Source organism: Lutra lutra, chromosome 18 (assembly GCF_902655055.1).
Source record: "Lutra lutra chromosome 18, mLutLut1.2, whole genome shotgun sequence".
NCBI lineage: Eukaryota > Metazoa > Chordata > Mammalia > Carnivora > Mustelidae > Lutra > Lutra lutra.
Window position 1 is genome coordinate 30,830,777 of NC_062295.1, and position 12,857 is coordinate 30,843,633.

A 12,857-nucleotide genomic window follows, 5' to 3' on the forward strand; every position below is an offset into this window, starting at 1 on the left:
CTTTACTTAAACATGCTGGAGCATTTGAATTTTTCATCAGGATAATGTGTTTAGCCATCCAGGAGCATTGTCAGACACAGGATTTTACTGGATGCCACTAGTGTTGAGTGTCAAAACTTAGTTGCCACTGTTCATCTGTTTCTAAAAGCTGTGTCTTAAAAAACCAAAAACAAAAAAACCCCCGTGTCTTTGAAAATGGTGTGGGTTTTGTTTGTTTGTTTGTTTTGGTGGGGTTTTGTTTTAACGTGTTAGCCTGTTTGGAATTTTTTTCCAATGATGGGAAACCAGGATGGTCTTTTAAATCTTGAGTGCCTAATGTTTTGCCCTCAAAATTAGAGGTTGTTTGGAATCTGGGCTGGTCTGGGTGGATAACTTGGTGGGTTTAACCGACTGCTAGTGATTATCCAGTATCTGTAATGTCAGGAGCATTGCTATTGTGGAGATGTGAAGGAGACCTGGTCCCAAATAGCTGGGAGACCTTGGGCAGAATTAATAAATGAAAGTTATACAAATGTGCACAAATATTCATAGCAGTGTGATTTATGATAGCCAGAAAAAGGAAACAACCAAAATTCCATCACCCGATGAATGGATAAACAGAATGTGACTGATTGATCCATACGGTGGAAGAATGTTCAGCACTTACAATGGAGTAAAGTACTCTTAAATAAAGTACTGTTACATGCTACTATTATGTGCCCTAGAAAAATTATGCCCCAGGAAGGCAGTCACAAAAAGCCACACGTTATATGTAATGTCCAGAAGAAGAAAATCTCCAGACCAAAAGTAGATTAGTGGTTCTCTAAGGCTGGGCAAGTGGTAGGCTGGGGTGGAGAGTGGGGAGTGACTGCTAGTGGGGGTGCAGGTTTTCTTTTGGGGGTGATGAAAGTGTTTGAATTAAGGTTATGTTGATAGTTGTATAGCTCTGCAGATACACGTAAAACCACTGTTTTTCTTTACAAGCTGAACTTGTTAACATAGAAACTATATATGCATTAAAATAAGATTAAATAACTTACTTCTAAGACCTTTCAGGGTTTTTAAAAAAGATTTATTTGAGAGAGAGTGTGAGTGTAGAAGGAGGGCCGAGGGAGAGAGAGTCTTCGGCAGACCCTGCGTTGAGCCTGACCTGGGCTCAGTCCCACGGCCTACGTGGTGGCCTGGGCTGAAGTGGGGAGTTGGGCGCTCAGCCTTCTGAGCCGCTGGCTGCTCCGGGTGCTGGTGGTGGTTTGCTTGTGTTTTAATGAGGCTGGCTGCCCTACTGAGGGCTCAGATCTTACGGTTCATAGGAAATAAGTAAAAGGCAATACTGTCTGCTGATAGGACTTTTTCCTATGTGTGTGCATCCGAGTGTCCACTAGAGGACAGCAAAGCCCATTTTAGCCACGCGCGCGCCTGTTCCAAATAGGCACTCTGTGTAGGGACTGGACTTAAAATTCCTAAATCCACGTTCCATCGGCGGGATGTGGGTTGTTCACACAGTAAGAGGACCTGGGTGGTGGCATATGTCGGCTCTCCACTGCCCTGAGGCCAGCTGTGGTGTGGACCTCACAGATGATGGAGGATCTCTGAGCGGGGAGGAAGGCAGTTGTACTGTGTTTTGAGGGCAAGTGTTGAACTAGCTGCACTGAGGGTTGAGGAATGGGCCCGATTGTACTAGAGTTGTAGCAGCCTCTCATTTTTGTTGTGTTTATGTTACGTATTCTCGTTGTTTATGAGTTTATGCACACAGGGCTCTCTGTGGTTCTCTGTTTCCAGAAGAAAGAGAAGGGGCAGCCTTTGTTCCCGTCTGTCAACCCTCGCACCACAGCTTCAGAAATAGCTCAGTGTCCCTTGGCAGCTCTGTTTTACAGCCGATGGCCTTCAGCATAACTAGCCCTTCCTGTAGGAGGAAGACTCACTTCAGATAGATGCCTTTGCCTGGCGTGGGGCAGGGCAGTGCAGCAGCGGGGTGGTCAGCTAGCTAGAGCTAGTCCAGTTGCCCAAGCAGTGCACTGCTCCCTGGACTTCACTGTACGCATGACCGGGTTAAGGCATATGGCCCCCACAGGGTGGATGATAGTGGAATGATCTCCTCTCTCAGCCTCTGCTATAGGGAGGGCCTGACCCTTACCTTTGCCCATCTCTGTGGTGGTTTCTTTTTCTTTCTTTCTTTCTTTTGTTTAAGGATTTTATTTGTCAGAGGGAGAGAGGGACAGAGCAGAAGCAGGGGCAGCGGCAGGCAGAGAGAGAAGCAGGCTCTCTGTTGAGCAGGGAGCCAGATGTGGGGCTCTATCCTAGGACCCTGGGATCGTGACCCAAGGTGAAGGCAGATGCTGAACTGACGGAGCCCCCCCCAGGCACCCCCTCTGTGGTGGTTTCTGCCTGTCTGAGAATGATGACACCTGTGGAGGCATTTGTCTCTGCAGATGCTTACCTGATCATTTAGGCAAGAAATACTTTGAACACCTAAAAAAAACACCTTTTGACTAAAGAAACAGTAATAGAAATAAGTTAATTATCCTAAAATGGCATTTCTGTTTTTCCTTAGAATGTCTATTTTACATAGAAGTGAGCGTTGTGTTTTATCATTGAAATTCCTGATTATATTTTCCTGCGTTCTAACTATGTTTTCCTGGGTCATTCTGAATTAATTAAGATTTTCTCATGATGGGAGGAGGCAAGTGTCTGTTATGCTGAGAGTAACTGCCCAGAAGGAAGTCAGCCTAAGCCCTGGCCCTCTGAAAGTTTCACTTAGAAGTTGGTGATAAAGCCAAAAGGAATGCTTTGTATCAGTACTTAATATTTTTAAGTGTTGTCGAATGCTTTATAGATGGTATTTACTGTAATGTCCAGGCCCTGTAATCTGGGATTGTGGCATGTACTGCAGAGACCTGTCATCTTGTTAACCAGAGTTGTGTTAGCTCAGGACAGGGTTCCTCAAGTGTTCCCGCTTTTAAATGGTACTGAATCTTTAAGTGGATTTCATTGGTACAGACAGGTCTCTCATCACCCCTCACCCCTGCCTTCATTCTTTGTGTAACCTTTGGCAAGTTTTCTCACTCTTATGAGCCTTGATTTTTGCTGTAAAATAAATGCGTGAGGGGTGGAGAGGCTCTAGGAGGGGACGTACTCAGCATTCTCTCGCCTCTTCTTCTGCTCTAGTGCTCAGTGCATGCTCTGTGTCAGTACTATGTGAAAAATCTGTGTGTCATGTCCTTGAGGTCATTGTAGTAATGCTGACCTGGTTTGGTCTCTGTTCAGGTCGCATCTGCTCTGGAAAAGTGGAAGACCGCAATCCGTGAGGCTCAGACTTTCTCCCGGATGCACGTTCTGCTTGGGATGCTGGATGCCTGTATTAAGTGGGATATGTCAGCAGAAAATGCTCGATGCAAAGTTTGTCGAAAGAAAGGTATGTTTAGATCAATGTTGCTTATCTGAGTGCAGTAGGGACCAGAATTTCCATTCCAAAGATATTTTCTCCCCTGAAGAATTCCGGGCACCTGACTTTGAAGTACAGTGGGACAGATTTACCTTCTTCCAGAGGTCTGTAAAATGCTCTTTTACATGAAGTAAATCAAAGCAAGCGCCTTGTTCCTTAAATTTGAGGATAAGAGCAGTTTATCTCTCCAATCTTTAAATTTTCTGCAGGGGAAAAATCAGTCTAAAATTTTATTTTTTATTTATTTATTTTTTAGATTTTATTTATTTGACAGCGAGATCACAAGTAGGCAGAGAAGTAGGCAGAGAGAGAGGAAGGGAAGCAGGCTCCCCGCCGAGCAGAGAGCCTGACGCGGGGCTTGATCCCAGGACCCGAGATCATGACCTAGGCCGAAGGCAGAGGCCCAACCCACTGAGCCACCCAGGCGCCTCCAACCTAAAATTTTAAATCTCTTTTCTCATCTCCTGGAGTTTGTAGTCATCCATGACGAAAGACATCTGCCAGCAGAGGGCAGTATTTCCACACTCCCGCCGGGCCCACTGCCCGAGTCCTGCAGAGCAGGGCGTTTGGGACTCTAATGGTCACAGCTTCTAGAACCCGTGTGAAAGAAACTTCATGACTAATAGCCCTCGAGCTAGTGACTCCTCGGTGGCTAACGTTATTTTGTGAGGTCGGTTAGGGTTTAATTCGCAAGGATAGAAAAACCCGTGAAAAACCTGTTCATTGCTCTAAACGCTGTTTTAGAGTGAAGGTTGGAGAGGGAGGTGACCGTGTCGTGTCCGTTCTGTGCCTTTTTGGCACCAGGTGGTTTAAGAGAAACCATGTCAGACAGAAGTTGGGAAGCGCCGGGGGTGAGGGAGAGGACGGGCAGTAAATGGCGTGCTTCACGGGGGTTCGTTTCTTAGCGGGAGGTGAGCAGCGACCGTTCTTGTGACTTGGATTTTGCTGTTGCTTCGTAAATGCTGGAACTGCCCTCTCCTAGGCCGAGCTGGGTTTGGGGATGTAAGTCAGAAGGCCTGGGTTTAAATTACCAGTAGCCTCGTTTATGCTACATTTCCTTCTTTCTTTTTTTTAAGACTTTTTTTTTTTAAGATTTTATTTTATTTGTGTATGTGAGAGAGAGCACGAGCAGGGGTAGGGAAAACAGACTCCTTGCTGCTGAGCAGGAAGCCTGACACGGGGCTCGATCGCAGCACCCTGAGATCATGACCCGAGCCAAAGGTAGACGTTCCACCAGCTGAGCCACCAGGCATCCCTGTGCTGCATTTCTTTTCAGAAATGACTGCATTAGGAAAAAAATGGGATAATACTCTGCTGGACTGTTTGCTCCCCCGTGGTGCTAATCGAGGGCGAGTGGCTCTTCATTACAGCTCGCTGACCGTCGCCGTGCTCCCAGCAGTGCCGTCATATAGGTTTTTCTCCTTGCAGGTGAGGATGACAAGCTGATCTTGTGCGATGAATGTAATAAAGCCTTCCACCTGTTCTGTCTGAGGCCCGCCCTCTACGAGGTCCCAGACGGCGAGTGGCAGTGCCCTGCTTGCCAGCCTGCGACCGCCAGGCGCAACTCCCGTGGCAGGTGAGAATTTCTTCTCTCGGAAACAAATCCGTGAGATGGCTGTTCACAGTTAAGCTGTAGTTATTCAAACAGGATGATTTTAAGGAGTTTAAGTTCATCTTTTGCATACGGAGCCGATCATTGGAATTACTACCGTAGGAGCTCACAGGGCTCTGATTTCATTTCAGCTCAATGTTGACATTCCTGGTTTTCGCTATTTTCACTACCAGACGTGAGCTCTATCTTGGCATCATACCTTCTTCTCAGATAACATTTCTCTCTCGTTGCTTCTACTTTGCCCCCTTCGCGGTGACTTCTGCAGTCACCCCCTGCTCAGAGTCCTGGAACTCATGACCTTCCTTATCTATGCCTGTTGTTTTCCCTTCTTTTTCATGGTTAGAACTCTGGGGTCGGCTTGGACATCTTCCTCTCCCTCAGCTTCCGTGCTCTTTTGACGCCGGTTCCGTGTCCAGACATCTCAGGATTCCATCTCCTGTTGCCCACTCTCCGTGGTCCCTGTTGTCGGTCGCCCGCCTCCATCTCTCCTCCGGGCTCCTTTGGAGGCTTCTCAGCTCCTTACCTCAGCGTTTGCCCATCCTGTTCATCCAGCTGTGGAGGGGGCACCAGAACAGTTTAGGCATAAAGATAAGCTCATGTCACTATCCTGAAATTTAAGGCTTTCCATCGCCTCTAGAAAACTCCAGACTGTTTGGCCTCATTTCTGAGACTTGCACGATACCGGTCTGTTTTTGTGAGCCCTTATCCCCTGCCGTGTGCTCTCTGCAGGCCCTCCCCTGGGTATCCTTGCCTGCTGGGCTTGCCTCCTGGCTGGGAGTAGTCCCTCTCCCTAGAACTGAGGGACCGGCCCGTGGCCTACCTAAAATGGCACTGCTTTTGTGAAATGTTTTTACATTCTTCGGGTTGATCCTTTCTCTGTTCCAGCCAAGCGTCCATCTCTCAGTCTTTCCGTGCGTCTTGCCTGACATGGGACTGTCTCCCCGCGAGGGTGTTAGTGTCCTGAGGGTAGGGGTCGTGCTTTGTTCTTCATCCTCATCCCAGTGAGGCCTCGTAAAGATGCCTGAGACTTGCCAAGTTAGTACCGTTGTTTTCCATGTTGCAGTTTGAGGTGGTGAAAGGGCAGCTCGTAGGCGCTCTGGCGTGGTCTCTGAGGGGGCAGAGCTGTGTAACCCTGACCCCATCTAACAGCGTTCCCCGGTTACTCTCGTTACCCCCCCAGCTGCACTTGGAGCCAAGTAAGGCGCACTGCCCTGAGATGGCGGGGCTCTGCACCAGCTGTTCTGAGCTGGGATTACCACGGCTTTGATGTGACGGTCATCCGCAAGCTGTTCCACTCCTGGAAGGGGGCCATCAAGGTGGCGGAACACCTGTCCAGGCCGTTGATCCTTTCAGTCCACCCAGAGTTGGGAACAGCTTTTAATAGCTGAAATGTCACATTATCCGGGTGATTTTGTGAGACAAAAGGAATAGGTTTTTGTATCGGTTGATGTGAGGAGAGGTGGGAAAGCGTTTGGAGCCTGGCGGGGGAGACCTGCTGCTGACACTTGGGCGCTCGTGCCATGGCCCGAGTCCTGGCCTTGAGTCAGGTTCACTCCCCTCGCCATCAGCTCTGCCCGGTCTGTGACGAGGGTTCCCCGTGGGACTGCGTCCTTTCTTAGGACCACTTGGGCCTGGAACCATGTTCCCTATATGTGTTTCCCTCCCTACAGGAATTACACGGAAGAGTCCGCCTCTGAGGACAGTGAAGATGATGAGAGCGATGATGAGGAGGAGGAGGAAGAGGAGGAGGAGGCGGACTACGAGGTGGCCGGGCTGCGATGTAAGTGTCCCATTTGCCTTCACGGTTTTCCAGGCTGGCTTGGGAGGACCGGGTTGGCAGTAGCCGCCCACCCAGCTCTGCTGTCGGGCCGTCTTCTCTCTCACGTGTCGTGGCTGTGGGGTGACTACACTGCTGTGGTTTTAAAAGGATTTTTAAGGTGCCACGTAACCACCTTCCTAGTGGGAGGTTGGATGGCTTGGTCTTAAGAACATTCGGGCCGAGATTTAGTGGAATCCAAAGCCCCAAATGTGTCTATGCAGAGTCTGCTGGGGCAGGCCACTCAGGGTGTGGGGACAGTGGGGACTGGGGGTAAGGAAGGCCTAGGCCTGCTGTTCGCTCCTAACCGTGGGCTTGGCTTCTGCTGCAGCGCTGCTTTCAGAGAAGTGATGTTTCCTCTTTGTCATCGTGTGCAGGGGGCTAGCTTGGCTAGTGTGAAAAGAGAAGACTAGTTTCTTCATGGCTTTGGGTGGTTGTTAGGAAGGTTCAGATCAGTTTCTCACTAGATGCCCGTGGGGGATGTGGGGGGCTCTTCTTTACACTTAACCTCTTTGACTTGCACTCTCTCTTTTTTTTTTTTTTTTTTTAAGATTTATTTATTTGACAGATCACAAGTAGGCAGAGAGGCAGGCAGAGAGAGAGGTGGAAGCAGGCTCCCCGCTGAGCAGAGAGCCCGATGCGGGGCTCGATCCCAGGACCCTGGGATCATGACCTGAGCCGAAGGCAGAGGCTTTAACCCACTGAGCCACCCAGGCGCCCTGACTCTCACTCTCTAATGGCCATTCTTCAGGAGTCATTTTCTTGGGTAAACCTAAAGCTCTGTAGCCCGGCCTTTTACAGCCGCCTCTGCAGAACAGACCAGACCCTTCCTTGTGGGTTAGTGGGAAGAGATCACGGATCAAGATTTTGATGAGCTTTTGAAGAGATGATACAGTCCCAAGGTCATAGCACTCGGAGCGTTGGGAGCCTGAGAAGATGCTTGGTGTGACCAGTCTTGCAGCAGGGGCGCCACTACAGCCCGGAGCGGTCTGGGTTTGCACGCCCGCCACCGTCCTCGCAGTCATGCAGGGCTCTCCGTTGGGAACACCTTCCTTTCTCTCGTTCCTGAGGGCTCCTTCCGTTTGTTCACTGGCATGATCTCGCAGTTGTCCAGGGTCAGGAGACACGTAGTCCCTGAACCCCAGATTACGGAGGGACCTCGTCTGCTAGCTGGAGAGAGCGACTGGGGTGCAGGCCTGTTCGGGACTAGATCCCGAATGTCACAGTGTGCTCATTGTGTTGGTTTTCAGAGTCGTGGATGCTTTCCTCTTGCAGGTTAACTGTTTTCTTTCTAAGAAATCGTTTTCTCCAGGTTTCTAGGGTCTTACCTGCCAAAGGAGTCTGGGAAGTGTTGGTACTTGGGAGTTCTTTGTCTTCTCCATTGTTTAGGCTACCGGGGATGTGGTCTTCCCTGGGTCCCACCTCAAGGCCCTAGGTTGGTGGCTGTCTCTAGCATTCTGAGTCTCATCCTTGGTGTCAGCTTCTTCTCTCTTCCTGCCTGGCCTTGAGCTTGGAGACCTTAAAATAGCCAGTGAAGGGTTATCAGGGTCTAGAAGTAGAGTGAAACATTGTTTATTGATTCTTTCCGTCACTGGCTCTGTATATTTCTGTTTTTGTACAAATATCACCTCCCTACTTTGAAGGGAAAATGTGTTCAGTGGAGAAGCTTTTTTTTTTTTTTTTTTTTTAAGATTTTATTTATGTATTTGACAGAGACACAGCGGGAGAGGGAGCACAAGCAGGGGAAAGTGGGAGGGGGAGGAGCAGGCTTCCCGCTGAGCAGGGAGCCCGATACAGGGTTCGATCTCCGGACCCTGGGATCATGACCTGAGCCGAAGGCAGACCCTTAATGATTGAGCACCCCAGGCGCCCCTGAGCTAATCCTAATGGAGTGTCGCTCCCTGGGGACGAATTGAGAAATGTTGGTTTGTCTGACGTCGACTACCCGTTGTCAGCCTGAGACACGGGTCATCTGGGGGACCTTTGTATTCCTTATTCTCCCTTTGGGGGTGCCGGGCAAAGCTCTTATGGCAGTGGTCTGGCCCACTGTCTGGTTTTCAGAAATGCAAGAAAGCAGGACTGGGCTGAGCTTAAATTGGGTTCACGGAGAACGACTTCGAGTAGGTATCGGTTTTGCTCTCAGAAGATGGTGGCGGCAAGTGTAGGATTCCTTGGGGGAACTAGAAGGCGGGAACTGCCCTCCAGCCAGATGCCACCTCACATGTGAGCACACGCACTCGCAGGCCCACTCGGGCTCTGCGGGGTCCAGCAGAGCGGTCAGCACGCGGCCTCTCCCGGCCTGCGCCGCCTCGCCGTGGGCTCCTTCAGAGGCCGTGTTCGCGGGACTAGCTGTGAGCAGTGCAGGGCGGGGAGGTGCTGTTCCGAAGGGACTGGCCTTCCCAAGGGGCTCGTGGAAGGGCCTCAGCAGCCGAGAGGTGTCCGTGCGTCTGCTTCTCCACCTTTCAAGTGTCCCCTCGGGGCAGGAGAGAAAGGGCAGGAGTGCCGTACGACCAAACGGAGCTGTCGCCCTGCTGGACCAGATGCTCTCTGCGTCCCGCAGATGTGCTCCCCATCCCCTGTCGGCTCTGAAGTCCATGTTTTCTGTTCCAGTGAGACCTCGAAAGACGGCCCGGGCCAAGCAGGGCGTCCTCCCCGCTGCAGCGAGGCCGGGGCGCCGGCCGGGTAAGAAGCCGCATCCCGCCAGGAAGTCTCGGCCAAAGGCGCCGCCTGTGGAGGATGCAGAGGTCGAGGAGCTGGTGAGTGATTCCCGTCCTCCCCGCGGCGGTCGGTCAGTCCCCACTCCAGTGCAGGGCGTCCGGCCGGCAACAGGTGGGGCCCCCCCTTTGGAGGCGGCCCTGGCCCCCCAGGAGCAGCTATGTCCGGCATCCCCCGCTCAGCCCGCGGACGTCGTCTCCCCGAGTTAATAGGCAGCCTGTGACTCGTTAAGGATTTTAAAATAGTATCCATGTGTCTCCAGCAGCTCCGAGGGGCTGGGTCTCCATTGTGGGAATGTCAGCAATGTTGGCGCCTCAGCACTCTCGGGTCTTTTGCCCACAGTTGTTGCGGGAGGGGTGCGCGCCTCCCCTCTGCCCGTCCGCGGTGTAATTTCAGTGGATTTCCCTCAGATTTCACTGGGGCTTTAAAGAGCCGTGAGAGGCTCTTGGAAGCGGACGGACTTCGGCAGAGGGAACTGGGGTTGGGGGTGGGGCAGGGCATAAAGCAAACCGTTAGGGAGCTCGAGGGGCTGCGAGATCCTTCTGCTGGCCCAGACCTCGTTAACCCTTCAAGCCTGGGGCTCCGATCGCTGAGTCACAGCAGCGATGGCTCCCTGAAGGGGACGCCCACCCTTTCCTCCTCCGCCGCGTAGCTCCCACGTGCTAAGCAGGAGGCTGCGGGAGAGGAATTGTACCTCTTGCCTTGCTTTCCTCGGAGCCGCAGCCCCACAGAGTCGGCTGCCGGTGGTCCCTGTAACCCCAGGTCCGTCTCTCACTGGCGTGCTGGTGACGGTGGCCTCTCTGGCCGACCTCGGGCAGGACCGCCGGACCAGGGCAGCTGCCGCCTGCCCTCTGCTGCTTGGGGGAGCATCCGCGGGGGTGGCGGGGGGCTGATGGGGCGATGGCTGCCCCCCAGCTGAGCGCGCTCCCTGCCTTGAACGCCGGATGATTTTGACCATCTCTGCTCCGAGACGGTGGTTGAACTTTCATTTTTCTTCTTTTCAAATGATACATAGTTTTCTGTTCTGTCCACTCTTCCCTTAGACCTGTAATAATGCGTCTCTTTCTTGGGTGCCAGGTCCTTCAGACCAAGCGGAGCTCGCGGAGGCAGAGCCTCGAGCTGCAGAAGTGTGAGGAGATCCTCCACAAGATCATCAAGTACCGCTTCAGCTGGCCCTTCAGGTGCGCGTCGCGTGCTCGGGCCTGGGAAGCAGGACCGGCCTTAGGGGCGCTCTGCGCCTGCAGACAGGCAGTTGCTGGGGGGCGCCAAGCAGAGGTCCTAGGGACGGCCCTGATCCTTCCTTTAGGCCGTGTCTGAGTGTCGGGGGAGTCCCGCCCCAGACCGGCAGAGACGACACGTCAGCCGGGGTCAGCACGCCTCTTCCCATCCGCAGCGGGGTGGGCGTTGCGGGAGTGGTGGCCCGAGAACAGGTTTCGGTCTGTCCTGGAGGCTGTGCTCAGATCTCCGTTCGCTGCTTCTCCACAGGGAGCCCGTGACCAGAGACGAGGCTGAGGATTACTACGACGTCATCACTCACCCCATGGACTTCCAGACAATGCAGAACAAGTGTTCCTGTGGGAGCTACCGCTCCGTGCAGGAGTTTCTCACCGACATGAAGCAAGTGTTTGCCAATGCCGAGCTTTACAACTGCCGAGGCAGCCATGTGCTGACCTGCACGGTGAAGACAGAACAGTGTCTGGTGGCTCTGCTGCATAAACACCTTCCCGGCCACCCGTACGTCCGCAGGAAACGCAAGAAGTTTCCCGATCGGCTTGCTGAAGATGAAGGGGACAGTGAGTCAGAGGCCATTGGACAGTCCAGGGGACGAAGGCAGAAGAAATAGAGAGGCAGGGCCCTGGTAAGGGAGGTGGGGGGACCGGAGAGAGCCGGGGAGGGTGGGAGGGAGTGGGAGAGGAAGATGGAGAAGAATGTGGAAGGGAGGAGATCACAGGGAGTCCAGAAATGCCCGTCATCCCAGGCTCGTGCTGCCTTGCCCAGCTCTCCAGAGGGCCCTAAGCAGGCCGAGCTCTTCGCAGAACCCGCTCTTGGGCTGGTGGTCTGTGCCAGGGCTCCCGTGGGCAGGGGGCCGCCTTAACCCTGCTGAGAGCTTCCAGGGAGAGGCCAAGGGTATGGCTTTCTTGTGGGCCCACATCCTTTATTCTTTCTTTCTTTCCTGCGGCCCCTCCTGCTTTGGCCCCCATGACCGTGCCAAGCCTCTGGTCTCGAGGGGAGGGATGGCAGCATGACACGGAAGGATCGGGGTAATCAGGCCAAATGGGGAGGCGGTGTTGATTTTTTAATTTCTATTTACACACAGTCTTGTTTCTTGAAGCCGGTCCTGCCCCCTCCCCCGTCAGGTGACGGTAGCCGTGAGCGCTGTGCCGCATTCTGTGTTCACCAGCATCAGGAGACACTCGTGCTCTTTGAGTTGTTGCTCTGGGCAGAGTAAAGGGACATGTCCTGGAGCCATTCCTGAATACCCCTCCCCTTCTTTGTGACAGCTCTCGCCCCTCTCCCGCCCCTCCTCACCCCTTCAAAATCAAAAACAAAAAAAAACTGAAAAAAACTAAAAAACCCACAAAGAACCTAAGGCACTTCATGTAGAGACTGGAGCCCTGCTTATCATCGTGCACGTGACCTTCACCTGGATGGATCTGGCCAGAGGGTGTTGGAGCCCAGCCCACCCACATACCAGACACAAGCTCTTAGGGGAGCAGAAGAAAAGCAGAAAGAATTTAAATGTTTAATGTTTTTTAAATTGACTTTTCTAGTTACCGAAAGTTGCTTGTTTGCGCAGTGATATTGTATAAAGAACATCTTGTAAAATACTCCGTCATCTTGCTTTGGCACATGTACAGTACAGTTTATACGATAACGTGTTTGCTTTACTTCGCCCGTCTCCTCCCCAGCCCGTCCTCTTGCCTTCAGAGACGTGGGGGTGGAGGCTCGGCGGGCGAGCGGTGGGACCCGGCCGAGTGGTGGGACCCGGCGGGGCGGGGACGTCCCTCTGCCTGCCCTGCCAGCCATTTCCGCCTCCTCCTGTCCAGCCGCCGCCTCCCTCCTCCCGAGCCTGTTCTGAGCCTGTTCTGGACTCGGATGCGGATGCAGATGTGGAGCTCCCGAGCGAGAAGCTGAATCTTGCACGGTCCGGGGCGGTGGGGGCGGAAGAGGGGCTCGGCGGGGCCCCTTCTGCTGGCGCTAGTCGTTCTGTTAGGCGGGACTTCGTAGTCTTTCCCTTTTATGGCAGATTTTGATAAAAATGCAAAACAGGGTTTAATTTTCTTTTCTCTCAG

The 12,857-nt window shown here is 52.6% G+C and overlaps 1 protein-coding gene across 1 annotated transcript in view; it reads left to right on the top strand.

Annotated features, from left to right (window-relative positions):
• The window catches only part of BAZ1B (bromodomain adjacent to zinc finger domain 1B), a 69,527-nt gene extending 57,387 nt beyond the window's left edge, over positions 1-12,140 (top strand). The window contains exons 14-20 of the mRNA XM_047712783.1: positions 3,244-3,391; positions 4,850-4,997; positions 6,704-6,813; positions 9,460-9,605; positions 10,642-10,745; positions 11,050-11,422; positions 11,897-12,140. Of these exons, the coding sequence (XP_047568739.1) occupies positions 3,244-3,391; positions 4,850-4,997; positions 6,704-6,813; positions 9,460-9,605; positions 10,642-10,745; positions 11,050-11,407 (1,014 nt within the window). The 3' untranslated portion in view covers positions 11,408-11,422; positions 11,897-12,140. The remainder of the gene's footprint in view (positions 1-3,243; positions 3,392-4,849; positions 4,998-6,703; positions 6,814-9,459; positions 9,606-10,641; positions 10,746-11,049; positions 11,423-11,896) is intronic.
• Positions 12,141-12,857: the final 717 nt, after the last annotated feature.